The sequence below is a fragment of the Catharus ustulatus genome, chromosome 1 (assembly GCF_009819885.2).
Source record: "Catharus ustulatus isolate bCatUst1 chromosome 1, bCatUst1.pri.v2, whole genome shotgun sequence".
Lineage (NCBI taxonomy): Eukaryota > Metazoa > Chordata > Aves > Passeriformes > Turdidae > Catharus > Catharus ustulatus.
The window spans coordinates 113,889,636-113,905,577 of NC_046221.1; the positions used below are offsets into that span (position 1 = coordinate 113,889,636).

The 15,942-nt window shown below is 46.9% G+C and overlaps 1 protein-coding gene across 4 annotated transcripts in view; it reads right to left on the minus strand.

Annotated features, from left to right (window-relative positions):
* KCTD1 (potassium channel tetramerization domain containing 1) overlaps positions 1–15,942 on the minus strand; it is a 98,113-nt gene that overhangs the window by 62,859 nt on the left and 19,312 nt on the right. Inside the window, exon 1 of one of the 4 annotated variants that reach the window (XM_033062257.2) lies at positions 4,167–4,546. The exons of 1 other annotated variant lie outside the window; for it this stretch is intronic. In XM_033062257.2, coding sequence (XP_032918148.1) covers positions 4,167–4,232 — 66 coding nt within the window. In that variant the 5' untranslated portion in view covers positions 4,233–4,546. Of the gene's footprint in view, positions 1–3,691; positions 3,767–4,073; positions 4,129–4,166; positions 4,547–15,942 lie in introns of those variants that run through there. 2 more of the 4 variants (XM_033062247.1, XM_033062286.1) reach the window with 2 other exon arrangements.

Consider the following 15,942-nt stretch of genomic DNA (forward strand, 5'->3'; position numbering starts at 1 on the left):
GCCCCAAGTGCGGTGCTCCTCCTAAAAAGCTCAACTATGCTAGAAGTTTCAAAATTACTTTGAAGATCATTAAAAGTACGGGGAAGAGGAATCTAGGGTTAAATACAGAGAGGAGCATTAGCTTTTACCTGAAATAATGAGCTAGAACAAAAACATTATCTGCACCTAATCAAGCCTCTAAGCCATTCAGAGACACCAGATACACACAGCAGGAGATCAAGCTACAGCACTCCACTGAAGTGGTCCAAAAAAAAGCTTCCCTGAAAGAAAGGTCACAGGTATCTTAAAGAACATAGATGCTTATGCAGGCATTCACTGGGAGCTCTGCCCTCCCCTTCCCCACCCCAATTAGCCTTCAGGCTGGTTGATTAGTTGGCAAACTCTTTGAAAGGGTCAGTCTGTCCAGAACTGGTATTTCCACTCGGGAAACAGCTCAGGCATGTCATATACCTGTGCCTGCCCAGCACCGCGCTCCCTGGCTGACAGCTGTGATCCCTGTTATTACTTGACACAAGAATGTCAGAGGGGTTTTGTAATCATGTAGGGCAGCCAGCAGTAAAGTTCTTGCCTGAAACGCGGTATTTTATGGGGCACAACGTAACTGCATGCGCTTTACAGATTTAGTTAGAATGACTTCCAAACTTCAAGCCAATTGCAGAGGTGCAGCGAGTCTTTAATTGAAGTAATTTAGCTCCGGCGCTCAAACACCCGAGAGGAAAGTACTTTTGGAGGGGATGGGGAGCAGGCACCAGCACGTGCTGGCACACGGCAGAGGGGGCTCTGTAAGGCACACATTAAGGCACAGCTCAACAGCGTTTCCGACAACATCGTTTTACCTCAACGAAACGCATCTCACAAATTTGGGCTCATTCCACAGCTAAGCTGCACCTAAACCCGTTTGATTGTGCTCTTACTGTATATTTCGCCACTATGGTAACTAATGCAACTAAAGCCAATTTGCCTTTAAAAAAAAAAAAAGAGGATCCCTGCCAGGACACAGAGCTATTTTAAATAAACAAATACAAGATGAATGCAATTGCCATATTAACCCTCTTGTTAACTTCTGAAGTTTAAAATTACACCCTCATTACTAGTGTGTAATTGAGTATTCTCCCGGCTGTTTCCTGCATTTGAGGTTATTCAAATAGTTCATTAGCACATCAAGAACACCACACACACTAATGATACCTGATGCCCCTATCTACTATTCTGGCCCGACTTTCACAAGTCACATCTCCTGCAAGAAGAAAAATAAAAGATGGGGAAAATAAATAAAAAGGAGGAAAAGGGCTGAGCTGTCAGTGCTGCTGCTGAGGGGGAGCACGGCAGCACGAGGCACCATTCGAGTCCAACACCCAGGCACACAGTGAGTGGCCACTGGACCAGTGGCAGGGCATGAAGAGATTGGGGGGGCAGGTAAATTGGATAACTCGCATCCGAGCTCTTTGGGCATCTGAAGAGTGAGCATGACCCCAAGAGCCACCCCAATCCTGGCAGTGTGCCTCAGTGCCCAGCCTTGGGGGAAGAAAGGAAGGGGGCAGTGCAGACTATGTGGGGCAAGTGAGGGGTTGCCACTTTTTTTTTTTTTTTTTCCTTTTTTCTTTTTCCGGTTACCTGTGTGGGGGAAACAATAGCAGGTGAAACTACTGTGGGTGAGGTGGTGCTTCTGTGCCCATTTGCTTCGGGGAGAAGGTGAGGCAAGGGGTCATGTTTCACTGAGACCACCACCACGGCGGGCGCAGCGGCATCCAGGGGCTCGGCAGGGCGGCGGCAGAGTCTTTTGGGGGAGGCAGAGGGCCCACATGCGTCGCCGCCGGCCGCAGCCCCTGCCGGGAACACTGCCTCGTAGAGCGCCCGCTTGGCCGGGGCCACGGCGGCCACTTCTGCTTTCACTGGCGCAGCGTCACCGTCTTTGGGCAGCACGTAGGGGTTGGCAGCGGGTGGCCGCGGCCGAGGCCCACCATTGAGGGCAGCAGGGGTGTAGCAGCCCCCGCCAGCGGGGTGGTGGAGGAGGTGGTGGTGGTGGGGAGGGGGGTGGTGGTGGTGGGGCGGCTGCAGTCCTCCCAGCTTGGTGCCAATGCCAGCGATACTGTTAAGGGTGGCAATGGAGACGGCACCAATGCAGTGGTTGGTGTAGGTCTTGGAGAGCTTGGCCGCCTTGGAGAGCATCTGCATGCGGGTGCCCAGGAGGTTCTTCCCGATGGCCTTGTTCTCGTACCAGGTGATGTCACCCTCGCTGCAGTGGTCCCGCGGGCGCTGGAAGAAGGCCTTGCACAGGGGGTTGCGCTTGGAGAGGTACTTGACAAAGCTCGCGTAGGGGCAGAACTCTGTGCCAGTCTCATACATACGAGGCAGGTTCTCCTCGTCGCTGCTCTCTGCCCGCTTCTTGCTCCAGGAGGACGAGCGCGACTTGTGGTAGGGCCCCAGTGCCTTGAAGTAGACGAACTTGCGTCCATCCTCATCCACGGCCAGCCCAAAGGAGTCCTCCTCCAGCTCCCGCTGGTTCTCCCGGCCCCGGGTGCAGAAGTACATGCAGGTCTCAAACCAGACCTTGTTGAGGAGCCCGAAAGGGCTCTGGGTGCTGAACACGCTGCACGTGTAGAGCTTGCGGAGGTCGGCGCGGGTGATGGCCTGCTTCTGCACCACCGGCCCGGCGCCCTGCTCCTCCAGCTTGCGGATGACAGCGGCCAGGGTGAGGTTGGCGGCGCGGAGCTCGGGGTCCTTGGTGAGGTCGAGGGTGCGGCAGTAGGGCGGCTCGTTGAGGTAGCGGTTGAGGGAGCTGCGGATGCTGATGAGGGACGACTTGGAGTAGAGCTGTCCGCTCTTGGAGCGCGCCTCGGCGTAGAAGGAGCGCAGGACCCGGCAGAGCGCCCCCTTGTCCATGGTCTCGAAGTCGGGGCTCTGCGCCTTCTCGCTCAGGTACTCGCGGAAGATGCGCACGGCGTAGCGGGTGGCCAGCCGCGTGTTCTCGCTCAGCCGCGCCCGCTCCGGCCGCTGCAGCAGCAGGGCCGCCTCCAGCTCCGCGTCCTCCGCCGCCCCCCCGGGGCCGCCGCCGCCCCCCGGGGCAGCCGCCGCGGCTCCCCCCGGGGCAGCCCCGACGCCGCTGCTGCCGCCGCCCGGCGTACGGCCCGGGGCGGGCGGCAGCGGCTCCGTGTCCTCCTCGCCGTCCCACTCCAGACCCATCTCCTCTTCCTCCTCCTCCTCGTCCAGCAGCAGCCCCCCATCGGCTCCGTCCTCCTCCTCCTCGTCCCCCGTTATCTGCACCTCCTGGATCTCATCCTCCTCCTCGCCCTCCTCCTCCTCGCCGGCGCTGCAGTAGCGGTGCGGGCGGGGGGCGACGCCGCGGCCGGACGGCCGGTCCCCCGCATTGCTGCCGCCGCCTCCGCCGCGTCCGCCGCCCCCTCCGCCGCCGCCGCTCCACTCTCCGCCGCCGCCGCCGCTGCCAGGCATTCTCGCCATATTGCCGTCTCCCTGCCAGTCCTCGGGCAGGGCGCATGCGCTATATTGGACCGCAGCGCTGGAGCGCTTTTGTGTTTTAATGACCTTCAGCTACCGGGAGGCAAAGCCGGGCTCTTAAAGGGGCCGCGCTCCCACTGGCGGCGCCGGGGAAGGGGCGGGAGAGGTTGGGATGGATGGGGAGGAGGCTGAGTCGCGCTCAGGGGGTACCGCGGGGAAAGGGAGCGGTACTTACCGCGCCCGCCGCTCACCTCGGGTCCGTCCCGTCGAACAACGCTGCTGGGCGCCGGGCGCGGGGAGAGCCGCCGGGCAGGTGCGCCCCGGCCCGGAGGTTCCCCCGCCACCCCCGGCGCCCGTCCCACCTCCCCATCCCCGAAAAAGAAAGCGCTCCGCCTGGGGAGCGGCTCTTTCGGTAGGGACGGACCGCCACCGAGCTGCTACGACGCCTCGCACCTCCTCGTTCTACAGTAACTTAAACACAGACCAAAAAGAAAAAAAAACCAAAACCAAAAACAAAACCCGCAAAACGAAGAAAAGAAAAACCAAACAAAAAACCAATCAAAACCCAAACACACACACACACAAAAGACTCAGGCTGTCCGCAGCACGGCTCAGACCTCGCTAGGATGCTGCCGGGGAGCGGGCGGAGGAGCCGGCCCCGCTCCCCGCCTGCCGTGCTGCCGCGACATCGCCCGCCGCCGACCTCGCACCTTTGATCGGGCGCCCGGATTTCGGTCGAGGGGCTCGGGAGGAGAAGGACGCTCGGGGCATTGCATCCGTGCGGCTCGGAGTCCGCCCGGGAACAGCCAGTCGGTAGCCGCGGCGCTCGCTTGGCTTGCGGGAGCCCCGGCGAGGTTGGCTGCGGAGAGGGAGCAATAAGGACTCGGGGGCTGACGGGCGCTCCGGGCCGCCCTCTTGCTCGCTGGGGCTGCAGACCTCAGGGCAGCCGGAGGGGCCTCAGCCCCCCCGTGCCGCCGCTGCCTCCCATCGCGCCCGCGTCCTTCCTCCGCTACTGTCTTCAGCCACGGAGCGAAACCCGAGGGCACTCCCGCAACCGCGCCGGGGTGCGGAGCCGCCGGACTCAACAGGGCACTTTGAGGGTGTTTTGGCAGAGGGGAGCCCCGGAGCGGCGCAGCGCGGGCGGGGGGCGCGGAGCCCCGGCTCAGCCCAGCCCTGCCCCCGCCGGCCCGAGCCCCCCGCCCCGAGCGCGCCCGCGGGGCGCTCCGTCCCGCCCGGCTCTGCCCCGGGAAGGCGGCCGGCTGCACGCTGCCTTCCTTACCCTTCCTTCCCGGGAAGGGTCCCTGGCCGGGCTGGGCGAGGGCAGGAGCGAGGGCATAAGCCTAGGGCCGCGCACCGCGGGGAGAGGGAGCCTGTCCCACTCGGGATGGGACCAGGTCGGTCCCCGCTGGGAGCACCCCCACTCTCCGAACCAAACTACCCCACAGAACTCCCCGTGCTGTTTAGCCGGGCCATTTCTTTTATTCGGGACGATGAAATAAATATTCATTTCGACTGCTGGCTACACCTGAAATTATAGCCCTAATTGCAGAGCTGTTGGCCTGAGTTACCACATTTGCTGCTTACTCATCCGTAAGAATTGCTCAGCGCCGGGCCCCAGCCGTGGTGGTTCCCTCTGGGGGGGCTCGGTGCTGGGCGGGGCCGAGCCCCGTGGCCGCTCCCCTGGGGCAGGGACCGACGGCCACGGACGGGGCGTACCGGACCAGCTCCCGCCGTCCGGGGATGCCAAAGAAGGGATGTGCAAATTGTTGAGCAAATTAGGCCAATTCGAAATAAATAAGCACTGCGGGAAGAGAGCCTGCCACTCCCGGGAAATAATTGAAGAGAAACCCGGCACTGTTATATTGATGTAAGCCTGGAGTAATTACACGGAGGTCAAAGTTGTTGCACGCACTACAGAAGTTGTGCTCACTCTGTAGTTTTAGAGCGGATTATGTTCCCTCTTAGGTCGATGGCACACGTATAAAATTCTGCACTTTTTTCGCCTATGCGCGTATAAATAAGGGTTTTTTTCCCTTGTCATACTTCATCTGTAACCTAATCCTGAAACAGTCTCAAAGACCTTCCCATGAGATGGAGAAGATGATGAAACAGATAGATAAAATAAACAATACCTTGTTGTGGTTAAAAGCTAAATGCCCCAGACAAGCTCCTTTTAGGAGCTATTACAACCCACCTTAGAAGACAGAGAACTGCAGGGCTTGCAGCATAAACTTTTTTTTACAGAGATTATTTTTCTTTATTGTTCCCGTAAATGCTAAAAATTACGTGATCGGCATTGACCTTTGATTCTGTCTTAAGATCGTGGAAACCACTTTTTTTTTAAAGACCTTTTCAGAGCCATATGAGTGCAAAAGGTAATTGAATATTTTTTTAACTTTAAAAAAGACGAGCACCAGGTTGACAGCTTCTGTACTTGGATGTTCATTTAATCACCATTTTCTGATCACAGGAGGTGAACTATGCTGACAGACTTGCAGATGAATATGCAGCCCGGTATACGAATAGTAAGTATAAAGGACATAAAGAACTTGCAGTGAGGTTGGAGGGGAAAAATGTATACGGAGCATCCGTATTACACACATCAACTGGAAGCACCTCAGCAGCCAGGGGGAATTCAGAGAGTGGCAAGTGAGGTGTTCAGAGTGCTGCAGGTGCCCATAACTGGGAAGAGACATGCATAAGTTATATACCTCTACAACCTATATGCATACAGGTAAGATAATCACACACATGTATGTTACCTATGTTCCTAAAAATAGCACTTAGCCTAGTCAGGTGTATTCCAGAAGTTTAAATCCTATTGTTCAAGCTCTCCAGTTAGATAAGGTAATCGAACTGCATTCCAAAACTGACAGAGTTGCACAAGGTTGTCTAATGTGAGCTGGCATATAACATTAAACTTACATCCACTCCACCCTCCACATCACTAATCAGGGGTTTATCCTGCTGAGAGCTCTGTGCAGGCATAGACAGCATTCTGCATTCTCCCCTAGGACGTAAGGTTTGAGGCTGATTCTCAAATAGGTCCTGTCCGCACTTGGAGAATACATTTTATTACTGCTGTCAGTAAAGAAGATGTGAAACCCACAGAACACTAATAATGGACTGGCCTCACTAAAGATTATCCTTATGCGTACTTGAGATCAGTTCATATGCCACAGAATGAGCATGCCAGTTTAAAAACCAAAACAACCTTCTCCATGAGTCAGTTGGTTTACAATAAAGGTAGTGCTTGTTACCACATTAGCAAATAGTTTCAAGTCTTTCTTCACTTCTTTTTTTAAGCTACTCTTGCCCCTGGCCTCGCTCCTGGCAAGCAGAGAGCTTGCTAGAGTTGTGTTCTTTGACAATCGACTATTGTGCTAAAGCTTTCCACAGTCTAATTCTCCTTCAGACTAACACAATCTACTTCTCCGTAGCCTCTGTAAGTGGTTATTTCACTTACAGACACCTAAACCTTCATGCTTCGGTGAGTGCTGGAACGTGTTTCATCATGAGGCTTCACGAGGAACTAAACTGGAATACCCCCAAACGCCAAGAAAAAAAAGAAAAAACATTGGGTCCGTTTGCTTCTTAGGATCCTGTCTAGGCATCTAGAAAAGTTTATTTTAAAAACAGTGCTTAAAACAAGCTGGTGGGTTAACCCTAATGCTGGCCACCTGGCATTTTTTAAAGATAGTAACTGTTTCTCCATGTACAATTTTACTGTTAGTTTAAATACAATAAACATTTTCTTTAAATGTCTTAATACATATTCTAAACACAAGATGTTTTCACTGTAGAGACAGGCTATGTGGAAATTGGTATGAGAAATCCATATTGACACTACAGAACTAGAAGGCAAATAACACTTGGGACTCTTGGAAAATTCACTTAGGGAAAAAGCATGTCCTAGAAATCCTTCTCCCACCCAGAAACATGCAGTTTTGAGATAAGCTTTTTTAGCATTTCAGAACTGTCACTTCAAATGCTAATTCCATTTTTATTTTACTCTGTTATTTTTGTATATGATATTTCTACTTGTTTCATTACTTCTTCATACTAGGGACAGCTAATGCTAACATGTAGTGTGCTATAACAGATTTTAAATCTCCTTTATTTTCCTTTTTTTTTTTTTTTAGCATCTCCCATCTGTGTGGCAATGAAACAGCTTCATATAACTCAACAAAGGAGACGCTGATTTAGTAAAGTGAGGATGTATCCATCAGCACTAAGTTGCAGCTGTTCTTAATGGATTTTAAAATACAAAAGCTATTTCACCTCTTAGATTGTCATATTTTGAAATGTTAGTAGTAGTTGCACATATCAAAGCACCAGCTACCACCCAAACCTTGTGAAACTGAAGGCAGCATCAAGCCAGCCCCCTTGAGAAGCTCCCCGGTGCCAACTGAAAGCCTATTTCCCCAGTACGCTCCTATGTTTTTTTTTTTCTTCCCGCAGGTATTTGCCGTTACTCATTCACTGTTTTTTTTTTTTTTTTTATCCTTTTACAAAAGCAATATTTCTGCTGCTGAGGCCACGATTTGTTTCCCGATTGCTTTGTTTTCAAAATAAACCAGAGAAAACCCGAGCCATCATCTTTGTAAGAAAGCACACATTCAGTGCTTGCCAAATTACAAGGCAGGACTTTGCAAATCACCTTTATTTTCAGTGTCAAGCAGCTGGAGCATTTTTACTTCTAAAAATATAGAAGAGCTATGTTGTCAGACAGCCTGGAGAGAGGCAGGTAATAAATCGCATTGTGCTGCATAAAGGGTTTTAAGGGTCTTTTAAAATGTGCTGCAGGTAAGTTGCCAGGAGATACATTAATGCTGTTATTTAGCTGTATTTCAGTTTGTGTTTGTCTTTGCTTCTCTGGCGTTGAGGGCACTTGAAGCAAATTGGCCGGTCTGTGTGGCACAGTGGTAGCTGGTTAAATTTGCTCTAAGTGGTTGTCTGATCATTTCTATGAACTACTGACACCAAGCAACCTGCTGTGTTAGTGGCACGAAGTTTGGTCTCTGTGGAGGGAGAAAGAGCTCTTTCTATCCAGGCTGATAATTGGTTAGTTTTTATTCCTTCTCAACTGAGTCCTTACATCCTACATGAAGGTGACGGAAATTCAGAAGGACCAAGTTAGTAACTTAAGAAAGGGAGCTCCAAAGAGAGAGATCCCTGTGAAACCACAAAGCTTATTTGTTGTAGGTCTAAGCACAAGTTTTCACTTCATACAGTGTTTTAAGTACTGTGTAATAAAGCATAACTTTATTCTGTATTGGATATGGAGTTCTTGAAATCCTATTTTCTAATCACAGTCTTCCAGTAAACATTCATTTTGAACTATGAGCTCAGGCTGGAAGTCACACTGGGCTGGAAGAGGTCTAGAAATGCAGGGAAGGACAACTGGTTATATGGTAACAAGTTTTGGTTGAGAAAATTCCTTAAACATTCCTTTAAGAAAAAAGGAAAAAACAAAACCAAATCCAAACAAGAATGTAATATAACAAGACTCTGAAGAAGTGCACTTTCCAACTTGTTTCTGTACCACATGGATTTTGTCTTGGTTCCTTTTACCATCCCCATTGCGTGACCCAAAGTTTCTGTGTTGCCATGAGCTGTGCTGGGCACTGATTCCCGCACAGGGCCAGAGGTAGAGCTTTACAGCCTGTGCAACTTATTCATACCAGGCTTTTCTCAGAGCATGGGGTCCTCAAGGGACAGGACAACAGCTGGCCTACAGCCCAGCATGGAAAAGGGAATCTTCTTTTGACCATCAACTAGTGGCTTTAAAGCCTCTTTATACCATGAATTCACTGTCAATATACTTTTGTTTTGATTTAGTGACTGAAATAAACTGATTATTCCCCTTTTCCACCAGTATTATGTCTGTGTCATCATGAATTTGGAAATTCCCTTTCAGGTATTTATATAGCAAAACCCTCAGTACCAATGGTCTGTCTTCTTGGATTTTCTTTTCTCAATTGAGTTATCTCAGCTGGGTTGACACAAACCCAATTTAAGCAACTTTAGAGTTGTGTGAGTTCAACGGAAGCCCACAAAGGGTGTAAACATACTGTTAAACAGTGTCAGAGCCCTGCTCAGGCTGTCACCCAGACCCACCTTTCCGTTGCTGTTGAATTTTAAGTTACACTAACTTGTAAAGCAGCATTCGAGTAGAAGGGAATAAATTCATAGGTCATATGAAAGAAGAGTACTGGGATAAAAAAAGTACAGCAATGTTTACTGCCAGACCCAATCACCTTCTTCATCAGAGTGATTTAATTCATACCAAGAAAAAAATGGTAGAGCATGTGGAAAAATATTAAAAAATTAAAAAAATAAGTAAAGTCCTTTATACAAAAGTACTTGCATGAATTAAATGTTCCCACTGTATCTGTCTTCCTGTGAAACTGGGGGAAAAGCCTCAGGGTACTGTCAGGACTTTTGTTTGAGGTTTAAAGCCAGAGGCCATAAAAGACCTTTCAGTTTGCACCTGCATTTGCTCCATTTTAAGTTATAGAGAGTAAAGCCTGGAAAAGTAGAAAACCTAAAATGATTCAGAGAAAATATAAAGAAAATTGATAAAGTTTAGTAAAAAAGACTGGATGTATTGGATGCACCTCTCTTTTTTCAGCATCAGGTAATAAAACAGATGAAAAATACCTTCTAGCATCTGGTAAGCATCAGTATTTTGTAGGAGTTTGGCATTAAAAAAACCCCAACAAACCACTTCTGCAACTGCTGAGAATGCTTAACTGCAAAGCTTTTTTTGTCCATCCCTGAATTACACTATGCTTTGAAAAACCTTGTTTTTTCTATCACTGAAAGGCTAAGCTGAGCTTGAATCAAAGTTTTCTTATTATTTGACGATCAAGGCTAAAACTCAATTTCTTTTTACAGAAAAAATGGTATCATAAAATAAATTTAAATAATCTAAAAAATCCTAGAGCCAAGACTGAACTTCATGAACTGAATTATACAACTACAAGCAGGTAGTTATTTGCTAGTAAAGGCTCTGGTTTTAGTAGAAATGAGCATTGTTGAAATAAGCAAGAGAAAAATTACAAGGTCTTCCTTTGCCTTGGACAAAACAAGGTCACATTTGCAATTTGCAGTGCTTGATCTCTCCATTAGCAATCTTGGCAAAGGTTTATCAAGTTATTCTGGATATTTTCCTTCAAGTTATGAGTGTGTCACTTGCTCTGTTATGGACCTGTTCCTTCAGTTTACTCTGCTGTTTACCTGTGAATTGTCACACTCGTTCTTGCTGATGGGTGTCAAAAGAAAAAAAAATAAAAATAAAAAAGGATTGTCTAAAATCAAAGCTTCAGTGTGGAAGGATATAAAGTGTGAAATCCAGACCCATTGCTTTCATTCTGGCTTTAGTGATCATAGAAACCTGCTGTAGGGCAGGACTAATCTGCCAGAAAATTATTATTGAGCCCTGGTAACTCAGATATATGTGCAGACTTGAAAACGTTGTTCTTTGTGCCAACTCCAGGTCCTACAAGAACCTCACATGGTGTCCTCCACCTGGCTCAGAAATACGCCACGTTAGAGGAGGAAGTTTGTTAATTCCCAAGCAGCTCTGAACAATTTAATCTCTCTCCAAACAGACCAACATCCTATTCCAATCGAGAGTTTCTTGGGGGGTGGATAGTTTGAAGAGCTGGTGAGAGATAACAGGGTCTTTCTTTCAATTCCATTCCTATGGATTTGGCCTCAACAGAAGCATCTTGACAACAGGGGTTGCCAAATCTCAGAGCCTCACGATTCTTGGTTGGAGTTTCCTCCTCCATATGCTGGAACTGAGAGGTTTAAAATTAGACTTTGGCAGACAACTTTGAAACCTTGAATTATTGCTCTGTAAATACTTGGAAATCAGGTGGCGATCCACAGTTTTGTAATTTTAGGAAGAAGAAATCCCTGTAATTTTAAGATATGATTAAGATTTTATTCTGAACACTGGTGGTTGGAACTCCTGGGATTTCCCAGATGAAATTGCCTCTGAGAACTGAGCTGACAGCTTGAATTGGTTTTCTGGACAGGTCTCTAAATTACTGAATCCTTTGCCTCACATAATTTCTTAATAAAAAATCACCATCCAAATCCTACAGAAGCCATTTTTGCTACCTCTTTGGCAATATGTTTAGAAGAGTCAAAACACCACAAAGAGCTACTTCAAGAAATTCATACCCAGATTTCTTCGAGTTCTCAGAACCAAGAACTTTTTTTGTTCTGATTATCAGAAGGTCTCTGCACTCAAAAATGGTTGTATAGGTATTTAAGCCAGCTGTACTTTTAAACAGGCTTGCACCTGATATGGTTTCCATGGGAGCTGCTTGGTCCTCAGCCATTTGCAAACATGGCTGCTTATGTAGATAATTAAATTAGAGTTAGTGAACACAATGTTCTGAACAGCTGACCTTCAGTCTTTCTGGCACACTAGTGGTAGAGTGAAGGGAAATACATTCTTTCTATTCATATTTCCTGTACCACGTTTTTCTTTTCCTTAAGACTAGCTAGATAATACTTTCTGGATACTTTACCAAAATCTCCTTCTCTGAACTGTGTTTTCAACAGCTACCCTTGGATTGTTCTGCACAACTCCAGACAGAGCATTTAATCATCTTAGTTCTTCTATTTTCACTGGAGTTTCCAAATTTTTAAGCTTTCTTTTTTGTCCAGCAAGATATATTTGGCTTGGCTTACACTAAAATGTTTCATAATATTCTCTAAGAACTAGTTTTATTCAATCAGAAAGTAGTGGAGTTTAAGTACTTAGGAATGTCAGTCATATCTAAAGTGTAAAGGATGAATTATAGGAGCTTTGTTTGTAAAGCAAAATGGATCAAAGTATCTGGAACAATTTTTAACGTTTTTTTGGGCAGGCGCTGTACTTCAAAGGAAGTTGTAAATTCATTTTGTTAATCCATTGCTTAAAATGAGTTTGTCAGATCCCAAATAGGAGGTGGGGACAGGATTTTGGCTACTGAATTCCAGTTTGGCCACTAGTGCCTGGGCTAATTGGGGGTGGGTAGAGAGAAGCACACACACAGATGAATAAACTAGAAAAATCCTGATGTCCTACTGAGGTCAGAGCACTAATTAGCATCCACAGACAGGACATCTGTTTGAACCTGCCTGCTTTCCTTTGGTCACGTCCAAAATCATACAGGGAAATGATTCTGGTGCTATATCCTGCCAGAAGCACATGGTGGGATGCTCATGGGCTAGCCTGTCCACCCAGGACTTTTATAACCATTCTCACTCACTGGTGCTGCTGAAATTTTGTTGCATGGAGAATACAAACCAAGAGACCTTTTGGGTGCTCAACAGAAGGAGTTTGACCCTTGCAGGGGCACCTGTCTGCCTGGCTCTTAAGCTCTGTGAAGTCCAAGAAGCCTGGTACTATTCTAGGAAGTCATGTTGAGAATTCCTGCTCTCTGCAGCAGTACCAGAAACACATGGAAGCTACAAACCACCTCCACGTTGGGGAATTTTGCCAGGCCTTTATTTCTTTATACTTTCTGTCCACAAAACAACACTTTGCAGCATAATGTGAACATAAGCATTGTGGTGGCAAATATTGGCCCTACAGTAGTAGTTTCTCAAAGTCCTATGCATTAATGATTATTTTAGTAGGCAGTAGGCAAGCTATCACTTGTCTGTATGAAAGATTTATCCTTCATTTTAACCTCAGAGAGAGAATCATTCTTCTCGATTTCTTCTGCTTTGCAGAAAGGACATGAAACAAACAGAAAATGTTGTGAATGTTCTACAACTTCGACTGGAATAAAAAAATAAACCAAAGCAAAAAAACCACTTCAGCTGAAAACCGACTGAGGAAACAATCAAAAACACTTAACAGAACTTCTGGCTTTGATGACACAATTGTTTTACATGGTGCTAAAAGAGTGTATCTCTCAAGTGTGTGTAAAATGTTGCCAAATCACAGAATAGTACGCAGAAATGGACAGGGATTTTCTTGTATTGGCATAACCAGCTTGAAGACACTCAGCTGGATAATGGAGAACAAACTTTTATCCTGTGGAAATTACCTATTACTATAAAGCATCTATTACCTAATCCTGCAAAGTACTTCAAGAAGCACTCCAAAAGCAAGAAAAGAGAATCTGAGTCCACTGGTTGCACCTGTCCTTTTGCATCCAGCCATGAAGAGCATCCTTCTGTTCTGGGCTGACACTGCCTGGGTTGACTCTGTTGAATCTGCCAACAGAATAAGGCTTAGCAAATAGACTGGGGAAAGGAGAATTCAGTCTCAGCTGTTTGCAGTCATCTGAGAGCTTCTGGTGATCCATGCCACTCTGTTTGTGCTTGCTGCAAAATGCATACACCTTGGGGGAAAATATTAGTAATCTGGGCACAAGAGCTAAAAACTTTCCGGTAGAATAATCAGAATCACATATTTGGCTTAGTTTCCCAATGCAAGAAATAGAAAGTCCCCTTGCTCTGTGAAATCAACCATCATTCAACTAACTATTATATTTTTAAATGACATTCTCAGTAAACTGCAAGGATGCCAAGGCTGCTGCTGTGACCTAATGATATATGTGAGACCTTAATGTTGATACACAGCTCAGGGTCACGAAGATTTTCTAGGAGAGAGCGGGAGCTTTAGAAAATCTACCACCACATTAGCAAAATTAGCAATGTTGAGGGGAACTCTTCTTGGACTCGTGACAACTAGTCTGACCCATGATAACTTGCAAAGTCATAACAGAGAGAAGTAAAATTTCACTGTGGACATTTTTATTGAGTAAAGATCACCTCCTCTGCCAAAAAGAACTCCAACCAAACCCCACAGAAATCCAGATCAAACAAATGGCTCTTTCCCCCATTAGCATCCTGTCTTGGTCTTTTTGAACCACTGTCACTGCTGTATCAGGGAACATTTGATACTGGGATATCAGAGCTGGGCTGGGTTAACCAAGCCACATAAGATGGAACAACAGTGAGCAACAGGAAAAGGTGGGGGGATCGAGTTGTACTACAAAAGAATATGAAATAATTCTGAAATTACTCCCACTCAGGTTGTACTTTCCTCTAACAATTGCTGTGTGCCCTCTAAGTTTGTTGGCAGTTAGCCAAACCTTTAGAGTCCTAAAGCCATCCTATTGTCAAACTGTCTAAATTTTGCTGAGAGGAGCATTTAACAGAGGAAGATATGGTCTGGTTGCCTGCAGTTTTTCCCATCAGCAGACACAGTGGATAGAAAGAGTCACTGTAGGAACATTCCTGTAGCCCTGATCCATTGATGTTCCTTTGGCACATGCATATTCATGAGCTCTATATCCAAAACAGGTGAATTATTCTTAACAGCACAAATTTGTACTCTGTTCTCCTAGTGAAGGGCAGTGGTGGACGTTTGGGTTCAGGGCAAGAGCACATTTGACACAGAAAAGATAGGGGACAGATCTGACAGAGGCATAAAAGGATGCTGTAGAATCAGATTTCCTTCATCCCACAGCTGACAAGAGGTGGGATTTGCCTCTTTTCCCTCCCAGCAGTGACTCTGCCTTGGTGAAAGCAGCAGCAGGAGCAAGTCTCATTTTCTATGGCTCTGGCACAGATGATGTAGACTTGGGACCAGAGCTGATTTGTTCCTCGAGGCAATCTGCTGACCTCAGCAGCTTCTGTGTTCCTAGAACCTCAGGTCAGCTCTGTTCAAAAACTCTAGCAACCTTCTCTCAAGACAAACTCCTGCAGTCACGGGCGAAGCCTAAATAAATTTGCTGTGCCCTCAGAGGCAAGAGATGATTTCTTCTGGGACACCTGGTAAGGACTTCAAACAGTGATGCCAAGCAGCACAGATCTTGCAGTTACCTTCATCAGACTGGGACACTTCACCCCAAAGGTGGCTGAAAGTGAACAAAACATTGGGTTGCAAGGCACACCAAAGGTTTTCTCATTTGCCATTTTCACAACTCTCAAAAGGGGTACAAAACCTAGTAGTTTCTCTTTGTTCACTCCAGATGAAAGAAACTAGAAATTTAATTTTGATGCCACTGTCAACAGTCCAGTCTTGAGCTGGTAAATCTGGCTGATAATTATCCTGGGCCTGGGACTCTTCTTTCTTATTCGAAGATAAACTCCTTGGTTTTTCCCCTCTTCCTTGTGCATCACACCCAGTAACTGAAATGCTACACATCAGTCCCAGCTTGGACAATGCTTCCCCTCCTCATTCATCCTATGCTCTCTCCAAATCATGTCATACTTTCTCCCATTCCCTCTCCTTCACCATCTGTTTTTCCTTTGGGAATGAGCAGAATTACATACTCATCTGTGTTAACTGTTTCCTATGTTTCTGCTAGGAGAGATTGGGAAGATGAAAGATAGGGAAAAGTGGTGCAGAAAATATACTGAATGAAGCTACACTGAGCATACCTTCTACAATCTCTTCCTTCTGCTTTATCTCTGCTGCTTTGCAATTCTGTGGAAACCAGGGGGAAATCAGGAAAAAAA